This window comes from Schistocerca gregaria, chromosome 2, assembly GCF_023897955.1.
Source record: "Schistocerca gregaria isolate iqSchGreg1 chromosome 2, iqSchGreg1.2, whole genome shotgun sequence".
Lineage (NCBI taxonomy): Eukaryota > Metazoa > Arthropoda > Insecta > Orthoptera > Acrididae > Schistocerca > Schistocerca gregaria.
This window is the reverse complement of record NC_064921.1, coordinates 387,670,013-387,689,225: the sequence shown is the minus strand read 5'-3', so window position 1 is coordinate 387,689,225 and position 19,213 is coordinate 387,670,013. Positions and strand designations below refer to the sequence as shown.

Here is a 19,213-nt window from a genome sequence, read left to right as displayed (position 1 = left end):
TTCCGATCTATTTTGCCCAGCATATTATCTCTGCCGCTGTGCTTTAAATTTTAAATTACTTGAAAGAATTCCATATTATCCCCTGTTACCTTACATACTCCCACTTCATGGAGACATTACCTTAGTAATGGCAACATGAAGTAGCACCAAATGGAGTGAACCCATATTACTTTATATATTAAACATTCTAGTTAGAACTATAATGGCACAAAAACATGTAGAACAGTGTTATAGTGGTGAGTTAATCAGTGTAAGTACTATCATCAGAAAACATACATACATAATCCAACAATGTATACAACTCAAATATACAATTAGATAGTCTCCTATTGAGTCTGATTGGGCAGGCAAAATAAATGCCCATGTTAGTCTATATGTAGGTTGCACATTCACTGCACATTAACACTTCCACTTTTTACACAGTTGTTTCTGTAAGTTGCATGACGTTGTAGTAACCAGATCCTTGTGTTCACAGTTTTATGCGTTGGAATACAGTCTTTCCAAACTTGTCAGCCAGTAGCACTGTGCTTCCTCTCATTAGCCAAGCCATCCTATCAAAATTGAATCAAATCCTCATAAATCTTGCCTAGAAATGCAGACCCACATTTCCCAGGAATCAGGCTATCCAAATCCTCCCTGGAACATCCTGTTTTCACTGATCAGTTCTTATTGAGGTTTGTACAAATGACAAACATGCACACAAATCAAACACAAATATGTCATAGTTAAATATATTCTATTTCACCCTTCAAATGTTCCCAGATCAGGAGCTCCGACATTTCTACCCCCCGCACCAAGATAATTTATTCCCAGATGCAGATTCTTATTTTTTTTAAGCATCCATACAGCTATATCACTGTACATAAATACACACAATTTTTTATGAATTCCTATATAATTTTTCACATAATATTTGCCAATATCTTGAAACCCATTCTTTTATGACATTTCCGTGGCTATCTAGATTCAATCATAAATGGAAAACAAACTCACCAAGGTCATAAACTTTTACAATCATCCACTTAGCCATTAGTGTTCTTTCCCTCACTTTCCTCATGAACATCTTATAATAAGCAAGTTAATTATTTCCCATATGCCTCTACAATTTGCATATTTAGTGATTGCCCTACATGACTGTCCCAGCAACAATCCTACCCCCACGCACCAGTATCAACTCCAGGTGCCACAGATACATTAGAAATTTTAATAAAATATCAACTTTTTTTTAACAAACTATTTGCAGATTTCCTCTTTCCTACATTCTCCACACATTTATACAGAAATAGACCATATGTACAGTAGGTTTCAGTTCCCATATGACTTTCAAAAAAGCTTCTATCACACCCACACCAGTTGTGCAAATCCATTGGACAACAGAGTCCCTTATTGCAAATACAAACAGTGTAATGAAGTTTGTTAACCACCAACAATGGCATCATAACATACACAGTAACACAAATAATACTCCAATTATAAATAGACGTATACATAGCCCCCGATAATTTTTTTTTAACTCAACAATAGTGTACATGGGACTCTCACTTCATAAACCTTTATTCTTTTACCACATATTTTTTCAACTCCGTTACATTTCTCAGTCCAAATGGCTTTTTGGACACTGGATATACCAACCTATATGCATTAGGGTGTGGACAACCCATTATCTCAAAGGGTCCATGGTATAATTCAAATAATTTTTTGATTTCACCATCAATGTCACTGGATTGTTTCTTGATCCTCACTAGCACCTTATCTCCCTCCTTGAACTTTGTTATCTTATACCTTTCTCCATGCCTCCTCTGTCTCTTATGTCCTTTCTTTAACATTTGCTGTCTGGCCATCTGCATCTTCTCTTGACTTGTCAAGCCTTGAGATGGAGGAAAATCTATGTGTTCTGCTATTAGATTGTCTGGCTTGATATCTTTCATGAGCTCATAGGGTGAGAATCCTGTCGCACAACTCTTCACTGTGTTCATGAGATCCTCAAACACACTTATATATTCTGCCCAAGTACTATGCTTTTTACTGCAATATGTCCTACATAGCATACCCAGCTCCCTCATATACCTCTCAGCCGGGTTTCCCACAGGGTGATACGCTGAAATCCTTATATGCTTTATTCCAGATCTCTGCATAAACTTCCCCCACACACTAGATACAAATTGTGCTCCATTATCAGACACAACACACTCTGGTTTTATAACATTCACAAAGTAATCTTTCTCTAGTTTGTTAATTATATTCTGGCTAGTGGCCTTTTTCAGTGGATACAGCCTTACAAACTTTGAGAATACATCAAGAGCTAAAAGAACTTTACACCCCCTCGACCTGTTGGCAGCCTCCCAAATAAATCAATAGCCACCAGTTCACCATTTCTTTTAGGAACAATATTCTGCATCTCTCCTTGTACTCAATAGTATTATACTTCACTTTTTGACATTTGCCACAAGAAGCCAACTGTCTCTTTACTCTCCTGGCCATGTTGTTAAAACTAACATAGTCCTGCAATATTTCCAAACATTTCTGAGCCTCATAATGCCCATGGCTTAGGTGGATGTAATTGATTAATTTTTCCACTTGCTCATCTGGAAAACATACCTTCCACTCCTCTTTGTCCAAATTTCTTCGTCTAAACAAAAGACGCTTATAAATTCTACAATATTTAGCTATTTTTTCATGTTCTTTACTTTCAAAGTTTGTTTTGATAAACTTCAAGGTTTGGTCCCCATTCTGAAGTCTCCTCATGTCCTTACAGATGGATCTGATTTCCTTCTCTCCACCCACTCCTTTCATATACAATATCTGTAGTTCTTTCTCGTCTCCATTCCCTTCATGTTCTTCTCCAATGAAAGGTAACCTTGATAAGGCTCAGCCACATTGTTGTCTGTGCCTTTAACATATCTTATCTCATAGTTAAACTGCTGCAGAAACATGGCCCATCTCATGAGTCTATTATTTAACAGCTTACATTCTTGCAAATAGCTCAGAGCCTTATGGTCTGTGTAAACAATCACTTTCCTACCTTCCACATATATCCCGAACTTCTGAAATCCAAATACTATGGCTAAAAGTTCCTTCTCCGAGATACCATACATTAATTCATGTTTGGACAGCATTCTGCTTGCAAAAACGATTGCCCTGTGCTCGGTCTTCCCATCTACTACCCTCTCCTGAAACAGCACTGCCTCTATCCCATAATCTGATCTGTCTGTCCCAATACGGAAGGCAAAGACAAATCTGGATAGAACAAAATTTTGCTATTTTTTAAGCTATTCTTCATGGCTTTAAATTCCCTGTCACACTCAGATGTCCAGCACCAGGTTATTCTTTTCTTTAATAGCCTCCATAAGTTAGGCGAATTCGGGCTATAATGACCTATGTACTTCCTGTAGAATGAACATAGTCCTATAAATGATTTCAATTGTTTCCTGTTCATTGGCACCTTGCAGTCAACAATAGCCTTGATTTTCTCTTTATTGGGCAGAATGCCATCAGTAGTTAACTGATGACCGAGAAATAGTAATGTTGCTTGAAAAAAATTCACACTTACTTAACTTAAGGGTCATCCCCCCTTTAGATATAGCCTTGAATACATCCTCCAACAGCTGACAGTGCTCTTGCCAATTGCTACTCGTAATCAAAATGTCATCCACATACACTGTCAATTTTCTCATTAGTTCATCACCCCATACATGACTTAAAGCCCTTACAAAAACTGTTAAGATATTGATAAACCAAATGGCACAACTGTAAACATATAAGTCCTGCCCTCAAACAAGAAAGCAGTGTACTTTCTGCTCTCTTCAGCCAATTGCACCTGCCGGAACCCTGAAGTCAAATCAACACTTGACAGAATTTTAACATTATAAAATTTTTGCAACAGCTCATCAATGTTCTCTGGCTGATCATTTTCTTTGGCCATTATTTTACTTAGCTTTCTTACATCCAATACTATTCTTATAGAACCATACCCCTTCTTCACCACTCCTATTGGTTTACAATACTCACTCCTCCCCATTTCCAGAATGCCCCACTTCAACATCATCTGTATCCTTGCCCTTACAGCCTCTCTATTAGCTATTGCTATAGGATAAGGTTTGCCCCTTATCACTTCATGTGGCAATACCCTCAAAACATAATTGAAATCTACGACTTTTCCAGGTTTGTCAGAGAACACATGCTTATGTTTACACAATATATATGTAAGCTGCACCTTTTGTTCCTCATTTAAATGTCCCATTTACTTTGTCATATATCTGCTGTTCAGTGCACATTTCATCACCTACCTCATCTATCCTTTGTAAATGAGTCATTGTCTCACCTCCTTTTCATTCCCCTTTAAATTTTATTCTTCGTCTGTTTCCACCAGCATCAAATTCCACCACTCTGTCCTTTACAAAATAATGCTACAGTCATACTTGTACAAAACGTCCATACCCAAAATTACATTCAATGCCAAACCCTTCACTACAAAGCAACTAATACCAAAACAATACTCATTACTATTAAAGTCCAGTAATACTTCTCTGCTGATGGGCTTCTACATGTCCCAGTTGCTGTCTTAATTTTGACTTCTGTAACTGGTAATTCTATTAATCCTAAACCTTTAATTTGCTTCCAGAAAGATTCAGAGATGGCAGATAAACTTGAGCCAGAGTCTAATAATGCTATATCTGTAACTCCTCCCACATTGATATCAATTATTGGCTGTATCACCTCTATGTCTACTCTGTTCAGCCCTGATTCCTGTAATAAATCTCTTTCTACTTCACTCCTGCATTACTCTTGCATAATGCAAACATCTTTAGGACTTTCTCCAAAACATATATCAGTATCCCCCTCAAACAGATCCTGAATAGCAAACTCAACATTCTCTTCACTTAATTCTTCCAATTTTCTGGCAATGTTAAATTTTATTTTAACCCCATTCTTCAGGCATCAAAGCTTTACATAATTTTGCATAGGACACCCAATCACTCAAATCATAATCAGCCTCCTCCTTTCCTAACCATCGACAATTAACATCTTTCAGGCTTGCATCATCAGTTAAGAAAACATAGGTTTCAATTTTATCTTCTGGCCAACCTGCAGCAACATTCTCCATATCATTACAAATTTCCATATCCACATTGAAGTCATTATCACTACCACAGTTAACACCTGCACCCACAAGCACAGTAACATTATCAGTAGGTAATTTACCAGCATTTTCCACATTGTCAAATACACCACTCATATTAGCCTTTACATCACACTAATAACCCTCTCCTCTCCTTTTCCACAATTCTCCATACTCTTTCCAATAGACATCTCTATCCATTCATCTCACATTATTACTGTGAACATTGCCCCTTAATTCCATATCCACTTCTGTTCCCCCTTTTTGATGAAACTACCTCTGTCTCTAATCTTTCAATGAATTTTGCTGCACACAAAGCAATATTGTCCTCCTCTGCCTGTAATTTATCTTCCCTTTTAAACATGTCATCAATGTAAAACTCACACTGTTCATTGCTGATATTAGCCTTGTTCCCTTTTTTCCTCTTATACCTTTTATCTGTATTTCTGTAATTGTTAACCCCCTCCCCATAGATTTTCATTTCCTAAGACAGCATCCATATGACATATCCCAATTTCCCTATTTTCCTTGCTGACTTTATTACTCATCCCATCAAGTCCTTGTCTGGCTCTGTTCACATAATTACCAGCCCCCCTGCGGACCTTAAGTGAGGCATCAATTAGTTTTTTGATTTCCTACCCTGTCCATTTGCATCTGGCATTCCTATTCTCATCTGATCAAAATTGTCTCTTCTCTAAATACATTATATAATTTTACAAATTATCACCACACTTATATAATTCGTTGTAATTAAAAGAAAACCAAAACACTATGCAATGGAACTACAACGCCCATCAAAACACAAAACAAGTATTTTCCGGTCTATTTTGCCCAGCATATTATCTCTGCTGCTGTGCTATAAATTTTAAATTACTTGAAAGAGTTCCATATTATCCCCTGTTACCTTACATTGTCCACCATTTTCTGCCAGAAGTTGAAATTGAGATATAGTGTGTTTCACAACAGACCAGAGTGTCTCAGGCATCATGTTCAGAAAGCATTGTACAATGTGTGCCTTCAGTTCAGTTCGTTTCATAGTTGGAACATTGAACACAGAATTTTTCAGATAACCCCATATCCAGAAGCCTCACAGTTTAAAATCAGATGATGTGAACCTCCAGGCGGTTGGGAAATGATGGCTGATAATGTTAGCATTTCAAATATACTGCTAAAGCAGACACTTCACTGGCTGTGCAGAGGAGTGCCATCTTGCATAAAAATGATCCTACCTTCTCATCCACTATGTTGAAGGGGTGGATTGACATTGGTGTGCAAAAGACTCTCAGGGCATTTACCAATGACAATACAGGTAACAGAACCTGCAAGACTCATCTCCTCAAAAAAATATGGCCCTATGATAAACGATGCCATAATCTGCACCACAGTCACCTTTGCAGAATGAAGTGGTACCAGTTGATGTGCGTGTGGATTTTCCATTGCTCGTATTCTGCAGTTCTGTGTATTGAATGTCTTTGGAGATGGAAATGGGCTTTGTCTGTCAACAGAATGTTCCATGGCCATTCATTGTCCACTTCCATTCAAGAAAGCTATTATAGAGCAAATGTTTGTCTTGCTGGCAGGTTAGAAGGAAGCAAGTCCTGAACTTGGGTGATTTTGTATAGACAGCAATGCAGGAAGTTTTGTAGAATTTTACACACTGTGTTCACAGGCTCATCCAACGTTCAGGCAATTCCTCATGCACTGCATGTGTGCAAACCACCACTCTACCTCTCCTGCAATGTTATGGCCATATCTTCAACAGATGTTGGATCAATTGCTTCCTCCCTTTGCCATATTGCACTTCAAATTTTGTAATCATTTTCTCCAGACCCATAGCAAACATTAGACCAGTGCCTTCTTTCATATCCTTGAGTTTATGGAACTTCTGCAGGGCTACTGGCACACTGTCACCATTTTTGTAAAAAAACTGTACCAGAAGGGGGCAATTCCTCATGGAGACAGCCATGTTGACAATCTCACACGCAAACTGTGGAACAGCTATATGCTGCACATCTGTTGGTGTGCATATTCTGATGCTTACAGTGCTATCTCTATGTCAGATTTTCATTAAATGCTTTTTGTTCCATGATGTGTCTCCCTGCTGTTAAACTTTTGTATCACTCTGTTCATGGTGTCTTTCTAAAGCATTTTTGAAATTTGAACCACTTTATGGACACCTTGTGTTTCAGTCATATTCACATGTTTTTCATATAATACTCCAACTAAAGAATTTTGCATGATTTGTGATTGTGTATAAAGAATAAGATTCATTTCTGGTTTCAGCATTTATTTTTAAGTGTTAAAAATGTAGTTACAGTTTGCCAAATTTGTTTCCCATGTATGGATACATTTCCTGTGTATTAGCAACTGTTGCTTCCAGTGAAAGAATACATTAAATATAGTAGTATTAAGCAAAAATATTAAATATAAAAGTTTTGGGTTAACAAGAAATTTTTGTTGTTTGTGTTGAGAGCTCTGGTTGATCAGTAATGTTACATAGAGATGAGGAGCCTAACTTACAATATTATGCTATAGAAAAAATATATAGTGTTATGAAAATATTCTGTTCAATGTAGATATAAAAAAATCAACTTAGTTTTGACATTCAAGTACTGCGTATCATTACATAACCAGATTTACATCCTGAATTACACAGTCTTCAGATGAATTCTGTCTCTGTACAGTCAACCTGCAAATTGAGCATGTTTTGACATACCAAAGAAAAGGAATTTTAGATATTGGTACTCATTCTAGGTTTGCTGTTGTTCTTTCCTGTGCCATTTTGAAATAATTAAAGAATTATTGACAACCATCAACCAAATATTTTAGATAAAAATATTTGGTTATCAGCATACTTTGCATTCAATTCTAACTACCCAAGACAAATAACATGCATTCTGAAATGTTTCTTTTTGAGGATATGCAAAAACTCATATTTTTTGTATTAAAAATAGGTAATTCCGAAAATGCAGGTGTTGTATATGATTAAAAATTAGTTTTTATTTGCTACTCGATGGTTGTTGCAAAAAAGTTAAAACTGAAGGCTAGAAATAAAAATGCAATTCACATGGAATGCATTTCAAGTGTTTACAACTGAATATGTTCCTGTTAGGAGCTCACACTAAATAACTTAAATTTATGGTTGTATTTTTTTCTCTGTAATATAGCATGTTAAGCATATATAGAAAATTTGTTTATTGACATCAATCTCATGTACCTTATAATTTATGTTGTTGATTCTAACAGATACAGTTCCGTGAGCCAGATACATGCATACTTGTTATTAATGATGCCATCAACAAAGATGAGGGGCTGTATTCAATCAGTGCTCGTAATGTAGCAGGAAGTGTGTCAAGCTCTGCCATGATACGCATAGAGGAAAGTGAACAAGAATATGGTTACCTCACATATAGCAAAGGTAGGAACATCAAGCCAAAGGCAAAACCATTTGAGGATCTGTATGACATTGGAAATGAGCTTGGAAGAGGCACTCAAGGTGTTACATATCATGCAGTTGAGCGATTGACAGGTAATAATCAGTTACTTAATTCAGCACTCTAATAACAGCTCTTACTTTTGGTGGTTCTAATGCATCTTTTGAATATACTTCACAGGTCGAAATTACGCTGCCAAAATAATGCACGGAAAGTCTGACCTTCGTCCATTTATGAACAATGAGCTTGATATACTGAATGTGTTAAATCATCCAAAGATAATTCGGTTGCATGATGCTTATGAAACAAGGAATTCCTTGACTCTGGTGACAGAGTTGTATCCTTTCATTAAGACAAGCTGTTTTTGCTATTGTAGTTCATCTTTTTATTTATCAAGAAAAATCAGTTTAGAAAGTTGCCTTGTAGCCAAGTATGTTTTTAGTTAACATAATTCAACCACCTCACATACTCATAGATATATTTAACACTTATAATGATTACGGTTTTACTGAATGTTTTTTAGATGGTTGATGACAAAGGTTTACAAAATGAACTGATATTCTGTTAGTTTCTTGCACTTGCTATGCAAATATTTAACAGAATTAACATATGCAAGTGTTTATTTTCTCTGTCACACAAGGAAAATATAATAGAAAAATCTACAGTACGAACTATACTCATACTTCAACTATAATGCTACTCAGGTACTTTCACATTACAGTCGTGCATATTTTCATGAAAGGATGAAAGTACATTAATTAAGAGTGTACCTAACAATATGTAATGAATGTCTACAGTATATTTTACAATTCAGAATCATGAATTTTGGCCGGCCGCTGTGGCTGAGCGGTTCTAGGCACTTCAGTCTGGAACCATGTGACTGCTATGGTCGCAGGTTTGAATCCTGCCTCGGGCATGGATGTGTGTGCTGTCCTTAGGTTAGTTAGGATTAAGTAGTTCTAAGTTCTAGGGGACTGATGACCTCAGATGTTAAGTGCCATAGTACTCAGAGCCATTTGAACCATGAAATTTGATTTAAGCCAATGGAAACTATGCTGTAGACAGCAATTGTTAGCACAGTAATTTGCTGGCAGTATCTGATTAGAACAATAAGATTTAGTATACAGATTTACAAGTTAAAACTGTTACATGAACACTTGTACAATTCAGTGCTCACAATAAAGAAATATAGCAACCATGGCAACGCAAAAGCTATTTACACAAGCAAAGTATAGATTCTAAATTCCATCACTCTCATTAAATTATACATGTAAAAACAAACATACACAAAAAAACTACATTTTCAGTCCGATAACTTGTAGTATCAGATGATGGAGACACTTTGCCTGAGGTCTGTCTTCATGTCTGTCAGCATTTGATCTGAAGGGACATGCTCCGAAGTAACTTAGGCTGACTCTATTTTTTCTCTTACAAAATGACGTCTATGCCTATGTGGTTGGTTTGACTCTTGTAACCACTAGTCTTAGACAATTCAACTGCTGCTTCGTAGTCACATAATAGTCTGATAGAATCTTTCTTGGGGTTTGGAGATATTTCACTTCCAAACCTTTGAAACCATGGAGCCTCATGAGGACAGGACCATAAATTCTGCCTCAGTTGTGGATAAGGATACTGTCGGTGTTTCTCACTCTGCCAGGATATCACTGCTCCTTAAAATTTAAACAGAATTCTTGAACATATTCTCAATTTGAATATAGTAAATTTCCTTGGGACAGAAAATCTTCTGTCCTCAAATCTACATGGTTTTAGAAAGCACTGCTCGTGCAACACTGAGTTTTCCCTTTTTTCACATAATATCCTGCAAACCATGGCTGAAGGACAACAAGCAGATTCCATATTTGTAGGTTTCCTAAAAGACCCCATTAAAGGCTGTTAGAAGAGGTGAGAGCATTCAGAATAGGTTTGCCAATACTTGAGTGGCTCAAGGACTTACAAAGTAATAGAACCCAGTATGTTATCCTGGATGGCAAGTGTTCATCAGAGACGTGAGTATCATCAGGAATGCCTCGGGGGAGTGTTATAGGCTGACTCTTATTCCCTATATACATAAATGATCTGATGGACAGGGTAGGCAGCAACTTGCAATTGTTTGCTGATGATACTGTGGTTTACTGGAAAGTGTCATCATTGAGTGTTAAATGTATATACTTTACTGGAGAAGTCATCAGTAGAGCTCAGATTTATATACACTATAAAATATGCACAAAATATGCTATAAAATTTCTGGTTGGGCTGATGAATGACAGCTAGTTGTAAATGTAGAAAAATGTAAGTTATGCAGATCAGTATGGAAAACAAACCCATAATGTTTGAATAAAGCATTAGTAATGTGCTACTTGACACAGTGACATCAATTACATTTCTAGATGTAACGATGCAAAACAATATGAAATAGAACAAGCATATAAGGATTGTAGTGGGGAAGGCGAATGGTCGACTTTGTTTACTGGATGAATTTTAGGAAAGTATGTTTCATCTGTAAAGGGGAGTGCATATACCTGTAGAACAGTAGTGCAAACCATTTTTGAGTACATGAAATGTATATTCAATTGCAAATATGGACAACCATCAACTGTATAATGGAGTGAATATTTGTACAGGGGGCACTATAACCCAGATTTCCCACTTATTGCGCAGTCGCCTTAGCATTAGGCTATCTGAGCATGATTCATGGCCAGTCCCATACTTCCATATGTCGTCCTGTACTCATACATCCATTATGTATATTCCAATACAGGCAAGACATTTTACTTGAAAGTCACTTGTACGGTGTCAATGTGTAAATATGGTATTGCAGTGCCCTTGTGATTCCCAATTACAATACAATGTTCCTCTGGACATGCATGAAATGTATTCACAGTTGTAAATATGGACAACCATTAACTGTATAATGGACTGATGATGATGAAAATTTGTGCCAGACCAGGACTCAAACCCAGATCTTCCACTTATCACAAGTGGTCGCCTTACCATCAGGCTATCTGAGCACTACCCATGGCCAAACCCAAACCTCCTTATGTCGTTAGTCATGTGGCTACAACCTGTCTTTCCCCATAGTATCAAATCATCAGCAAAAACCAGGACATTTGGTTTGCAGTCTATGTTATTGATAGATTTTCTGATCTTGTCCATTACTATCACAAACAGGAGTGGTGAAAGGGCACTTTCTTGTTTGTTGGACACCCCTCTTGGTTTTAAACCATTCTGATCATGCATTGCCTATTTGGACACAGCTGTAATACTTTTGGTATAGCATCTTGACTTTATCATTTAAGTACCTTGGCACCTTTAGGTCTTCCAAACATTCCAATATCTTGTTTTGAGGAACTCTGTCATATGCTTTTTCAATGCCCACAAATACAATCACAGGATTTATTCCATATTCCAAATACTTTTCTGTCCGCATTCTTAGTGCAAAAATAAGAACCACAGTATGTCAGCCTTTCCTGAATTCATGTTGTTCTTCCTCAAGCAAAGGTTCTACTGTCATTCTAAGTCTCATTTCTATGAGCTTTGCTAACAGCTTCAGTGTGTGTGACAGCAGAATGATGACTCTTATAATTTCCAAATTTTCATCAATTGCCCCTTTTGAACAGAGTGGTGAAGGCTCCTTCACTGGGGATAATGCGTAACCCATACCCAGGGTTACGGGTGAAGACCTTAACAGCATCTTCAGCAGAGTAGACCTTCAAAATGGCAAATGAGGCAACCAGTTCTCCCTTGGGATAAATAGAAGATAAAGCCACTGTCTTATGGAGAAGAGAGATCTTCAAAAGTCAATGGAGTAAATCCTGAAAGAAAATCCACACCTATGTTAGGCCTAGCAAGTCAGCAGCTGAGCAGATATATACTGCTTTCAAGCCTAAACGAAGCGTCATGTCCTTGGTACCTTTTAAACATCTAAAGATCCTTTTGACTGCTTGCCAGAGGTGGATGCCCAGATAATTACAAAAACATCTGACTATACCTATCAGATTAGCTAAGTCCAGCTTTTTTCTAAAACATACGTTAAACTTCGTCTTGCTTCATAACATGGTATATTCTTCATACCTTCTTCGCTCTTATTCTGTTTTTGGACTCATATCATAAGTACACACTTGGTTATTGTCCAGTGGCAAAGATATAAGGGTACATTCTTTCATATTAAATTGTAGAGAATTTGTTTCACATGGTATGTCTGGTCCACCCACAAATAACCTTCTTTGAAATTCCTAGTAATATGGATACCTAAACAGTTTGTAGATTCACCAAGATCTTTCGGACTGAATTTTTCTCTTGGTCTGTTTGTGAAAATATCTCTCTCTCATAAAATTTTACTGAAAATTAATGTATCATCCAGATAAACAGCGACCATTAAATTGTCTGTACCTGTATTTGTGTCAGCTGGTGACCATTTAAAATTTAGATTCAACAGTGTAGTGTCTAATTTCAAGTTCCAGCAGCAACCACCTTGCTTCAGTCCATATACTGTCTGTTTCCATCTTTTAATACCTGTTTTAAACTTTGCCACTGGTTCTACTTCTGGAACTTTCACACCAATCGCTTCATGTAAGTGACTTTGTAATAAAGCTGTGGCAACATTTAGATGAACAGTGTCAAGATCACATTTTGCAGACATGGCAATAAATAATCAGAATTCAGACCTTGATTCTGAACACAACCTTTCATTACTAACTACGCTTTATAGTGTACAGTGTAGCATTTCAAATCTTTCTTCATTTTAAACTCCCATTTCACATTTATTGCCTTCGCAACTGAAGGTAAAGCAGTAGACTCCCATGTGTGGTTGTATGTTTCTGTGTGAGAGTGTAACTTCTCTGTGAGAGTGTAACTCTTCTTGTATTGCTTTCAACCAGTTTTCAGCACTATCATACATCATTGCCTATTCCAGTGACAAAGTCTCAGAGTCACTTGACTATAAGATGTCGAAGATCTGGCTTCTCGTTTGTCCAAGCTGCTTCTGGAGTCTTGCTTTTAAGTGCTGTAGTTAGAGAGCTTTTGATGAAGTAGATTGCTTCTCCCCAGGATTTATTTGCTTTGAAGAATAGGCATCTTGCTTTTTCTACTATTGTACAGTTAAAACACTCAGCTATTCCATTTTGTTCTTGTGTATAAGGCACTGTAGTGTGTTTCATATCCCTTCTTGTCTAAAAAACTTATTAGAATACGTTCACATATTATGTGTCATTGTCTGTTCTTAGAGTGTAGACCCTTTTTCCAATCCTTTCACCTAGATTTTTAAATTCTTGAATCAGCTGTAGTACTTGATTTTTTTTATTTTTGAGAGCATACACAAATTAAAGAGGCCTTTGCAGAAAAGAGAAGCAGTTGTATCAATATCAAGAGCTCAAATGAAAACCAGCCCTAAGCAAAGAAGAAAAAGCTGGAAAGTGAAGTATATAGAGGGTCCATACAAGGGAGATGAACCTGAAAGTAATATTATAGGAAGGGAAGAGGACATAAATGAAGATGAAATCGGAGATATGATACTGCGAGAAGAATTTGACAGAACACTGAAGTCCAAGCAAGGCTCCAGGAGTAGATGACATTCTGTCAGAACCATTGACAGCCTTGAGAGAGCCAGCTATGATAAAACTCTTCCATCTCATGTGCAAGATGTAGGAGACAGGCAAAATACCATAAGTCTTCAAAAAGAATGTAATAATTCCAGTTCCAAAGAAAGTAGGTGCTAACAGGTGTGAATATAATCGAACTGTCAGTTTAATAAGTCATGGTTGCAAAACACTGACACCAATTGTGTATAGAAGAATGGAATAACTGGTAGAAACTGACCTCGGGAAAGGTCAGTTTGGGTTCTGGAGAGTTGTAGGAACATGAGAGGCAATATTGAGTTATAAGAGTCAAGGGGCATGAAAGGGAAGCAGTGATTGAGAAGGCAGTGAGACAGGCCTGTAGCTTATCACCAATGTTATTCAATCTGTACATTGAGGAAGCAGTAAAGGAAAAAAAAAGAAAAATTTGCAGTAGATGCTAAAGTTCAGAGAGAAGAAATAAAAACTTCAAGGTTTGTCAGTGATGCAATTTTGTCAGAGACAAGAAAGGACTTGGAAGAGCAGTTGAAGAGAATTGGCAGTGTCTTGAAAGAAGGATATAAGATGAACATCAACAAAAGCAAAACAAAGTTAATGTAATGTAGTCAGATTAAATCAGATGATCTCTGAGAGGGAATTATATTAAGAGATGAGACTCTTACAGTAGTAGATGAGTTTCGTTATTTGAGCAACAGAATAACTGATGATGCCCAATGTAGAGAGGATATAAAATGTAGTCAGTCAATGGCAAGAAAATTGTTTAAGAAATAAAATTTGTTAACATCAAATATAGATTTAAGTGTTGCGAAGTCTTTTATGAAATTATTTGTATGGAGTGGGGCCATTTGTGGAAGTGAATAATGGATAACAGACGAGACAAGAAGAGAGTAGTAGCTTTTGAAATGTTGTGCTACAGAAGAAAGCTGAAGATTAGATGGGTAAACCATTTAAATGACGAGGAGGTACGGAACAGAACTGGGAAGAAAAGAAATTCGTAGCACAACCTGACTAGATGAAGGGGTCAGTTAATGGGATTCATTCTGAGACATCAAGGGTTCGTCAGTTTAGTATTGGAGGAAAGTGTGTGTGTGTGTGTGGTGGGGGGTGGGAGGAGGGGGGGGGGGGTAAAAATTGTAGAGAGAGACCAAGAGATGAATACAGTAAGCAAGTCCAGAAGAATGTAAGTTGCAGCAGCTATTCACAGGTGAAGATTCTTGCACAGGATAGAGTAGCATAGAGAGCTGCATCAAACCAGTGTTTGGATTGAAGATAACAACAACAACAACATATAAATACTTTACTGGAGTAGTCATCAGTAGAGCTCAATTTATATACACTATAAAATATGCATAAAATATGCTATAAAATAATGTGATAAATATGCTCTAAAAACTTTCAGATATGCATAAAAATGAAATGTATTGTTTTAACATTCTCACATTTATTAATTTTGTTGGAGTAAGCTAATTGTAAATTTATTTTTAATTAAGTCATCAACAAAATTAGTATTCATTACTCTCTCTCTCTCTCTCTCTCTCTCTCTCTCTCTCTCTCTCTCTCTCTCTCTCTCTCTCTCTCTCTCTCTCTCTCCTCCCCCCCCCCCACCCCCCTCTGTTTTATCATTCATTGTTTTTATTGCAGCAAACAGTTAAATATTTTTCATAGCTTTCTGGAAGAAACAATTTCCTTTTGCCACTTAAATTTTTTCTTTCTTTCTTTTTTTTAAGAAAAGGGAGAGATCTACATCACACAAAGTCACAGGACAGTACTGAAAAGAGGCTGTGTGACTTACAGAGTAATCATTAAGTTGTTTTTCAGTGTGTCCTTGTAGCACCTTTTCATATCCTGAAGAAACATTATACCTGTATTCCTTGCTTCTATTTTCTCAATTTTGTGATGAAGATACTTCCCTGTTTTTCCTGTAATGTCTTCAGCAACAGGTGTGTCATATACTTGCAGGACAGAAAATAGAAGTATCCCTTTTCCTACCAAATGTGTGATTGCACCTGAGAGTTCACAAAAATAAGTCTTAATAAATGCTAATTTTCTCCGGAGATGCTTCTCGTTCCTTTTTCACATCTTCTATATGATTACTGTAACATAGAATCTCTTCAGTGTTTGCTACGTCATGAAGATTAGCTTGGAGGGGGGGGGGCGAGTATATTGCATCATATCAGTAAGTAATTTCACTCTTGATGGTGCCTTTGCAAACACTTTTTTTGCAGAGGAAATTAAGGCTCCCACTTATGGAAAATTCACTCAAATTTCCTCCAATCAGTGAAGACCACTTTCTAAATAATTAATTTGAACAGCATTAGGATAAAATACCTGCAAAGCTTTAACACCCTTAATCATCTATGTTGTTGCACCTGTAAACTACCACCAAGAGTTTTTCCTCATTTTTGTTTAGCAGGCCACAAAACACATAATGCATCGGGAACAATCCTAACAATCATTGAATGGTTAGTTTTTTCTAGTACCCTGGAGACAAAGATGGGGTGTTTCCTGTTCGGATTCCATCAGTTTTCCTACGATGGCATTGTCAATAAATCTCCCAGGTCAGTTTTTTGAACCACAAATAACCACAAGTTTGAGTCACTGATGTCTTCTCTTATTTCTTGGTTTACTTGAAAATATTTATTTTATTGAAAATTAGTAAAGATCAGTGGTGTAATTGTTTTGAGGCCTCACTTAAGTGAGGAACAAGTTCAAAAAATTTATGTAAAACATGTTTCTTGATCTAAATCAAACGTCGTGGCTCTGCAGGTCATACATGATTTTGTGTTCTCATTTTAACATATTTTTGTATAATATGTTTTAAAGTTTTAATTAAATGACAAGTTTTATAAAATTCAAAATATTAGCGGTTAGTTGACACAAAACTAATTAAGTAGATGAATTTACCTCTTCATAAACTTTGCCAAGGTAGTTTTTCCCATTGTTGTTTCATCAGGAACTTTTCTTTTGGAATATTTTCCCAGGAAATTTCGAAATTCTATGTTATTTAGTACAATCAAAGGACACTGTCTGATACTAGTGCTGTGCAGATATCTTACAAACAATTATTGCTGCCATCATTTCCATGTCTGCTCACAGAAAATGCTGCTGGTGGAGCCATTCTTGTTAACAACATTTCTGTGAGTAGCTGTCCATAAATGTTGTGTAATATGGAATTTTTTGTTGCAGGCCACCTTTAACAGTGGTATAAAAATAATGTGAGTTTATTTTAGTTAAATGAAAGCAACAATAAGTAACTCAAAAATTGCATTGATTTTTAATATGTTCTAATAATACAGAAATAAAACTTACATGTTTTTCACACACTTTGCACAGTACCTTTGTATTATATTTCCATCTGTTGTTAGAGTAGGATTTCCATCAGTCCACTGCTGAAGCAAATAAACTTTACTGCTCTTCTCCTTCAGTATTGTAATATCCTCTCTCATTTTACTCAAACTAAACAGCAAGCTAGTTAAAAATTTCGAAGTTAACAGAAAATGGCACTTTTTAATTCTTGGAAATATTATCATTGTGGCAGACAGCTTCTGTTGTAACATAAAACAAAACATATCAAGTTTTATTGAACACCATTTAGTTTATATTAAGCTGTTGAGGAGCATATTTTTCTATTGTATCAGGAACTGCTCATTGTTTATGGCTATGTTTCAATTTTTTGCTTTTTTATGGATTGAGAAACGTGGTATATAACACCCATTCTACAAAAACAGAGCAATGAAAGAGAAATTTGCTCAGGTCTTTCTCTTCTTCTTAAACTACTTTAGAGAAATTTTGAATTTCAAGAATCATTGCTGAAAGAATAATGTATGTACATAAACATTCACAAATTAGCTAAATATGCACATATACATTTATGTCCAGTATGATGAAAGTTTCAAAAAATCCTACCTCTAATCATCAAGTAAAGTAGGAATGTATTCGGCTCCTCCAGTTGACGTAGTTTGCATCGGTTCACACAAATCTGACTGAACTTGCTGAAGAATTTCTGTGACTGAGCTATATCTTGAAAAATGAAGTGTTGTTTGCTTGCTTCTGAGCAAAATGCACATGCAGTATTAACTGCTCCTACATATGAAATTCCACAAGCCAGCCCTTTGCAAAGTGCATGTTTATCTTCAGAATGCAGATAATGTAGTCTTTTATGCCACAAGTCTGTGCTATTTGAGTGTAATATTGACTTTGCTTAAAAATTTCAATCATGTTGTTGGTTTATAGTCTGTGCGGTATATTCCATTTACTAATGACATACCAGCAACAACATTTTTGGTTGTCTCATAATTACAACAGCCTTGCCTGTGAAATAAAATCAAATGGCCATTATCTACAATTTTGCTAACAGGTAGTGGATTTGTGCTTAGTTGAGGCATTCAACTTTAATTTTACCTTTCTTGTTACCCATGATAATGACTGCAAATGAAGATCCTATTGCTTTCACAGATTGGTTGTCATTATTTTCCATTACAAATTGGGAGCCTATCACTGTTTTAACATTATTTTCAACATGTGGGTTTTTAGATACATGCATTAACATGCTTGAGTCTACATATCATTCTGTCCGCATATCATTATCTGTAGAAGTGTTTGAAAAGAACGTCTGATTGCTTGCTGTCTTTGCCAAAGTTTTTCCGTTGTTTTTCCTCTTCCTGCAAGAGTTTTTAGCCAGATACTCAAACTTGTTGAAGTTATAGCAGCTAAGACCACTTTTTAATGTAATTTCATTCTTTTTCTTGTCATTTTGCAGAGCAATGGCATTGCTCAATGGTTTACTACAGGCATTGTCATTTATTTCTTACAATAATTTATTTTTTATTGCATCTCCTGTGACTGGCAAGTTTGAATTTTCTTAACTCATACCATAGGTTTATATTCATCTGGCTGTTGTGCAAGTAAAATACACACAATCCATTCTTCTTTAACTTAAAAGCAAAAATTATATTTGGTGTGTATTCTTCTACTAATGAACAGTTTTATAGTCTGGTTGCCAGTAATGTCTTCAGTAAACCTATTCATCAGAAGGGGCCACAAACTCCATAAGCCACTGATGCAATCCCAGAATTGTTCATGTTCTA

The 19,213-nt window shown here is 36.3% G+C and overlaps 1 protein-coding gene across 2 annotated transcripts in view; it reads left to right on the top strand.

Moving 5' to 3' along the window:
• Positions 1-19,213, top strand: part of LOC126321023 (obscurin) — a 790,459-nt gene that overhangs the window by 679,570 nt on the left and 91,676 nt on the right. For both annotated transcript variants that reach the window (XM_049994141.1, XM_049994140.1), the window contains 2 exons: positions 8,366-8,648; positions 8,734-8,890. In XM_049994141.1, coding sequence (XP_049850098.1) covers positions 8,366-8,648; positions 8,734-8,890 — 440 coding nt within the window. The remainder of the gene's footprint in view (positions 1-8,365; positions 8,649-8,733; positions 8,891-19,213) is intronic.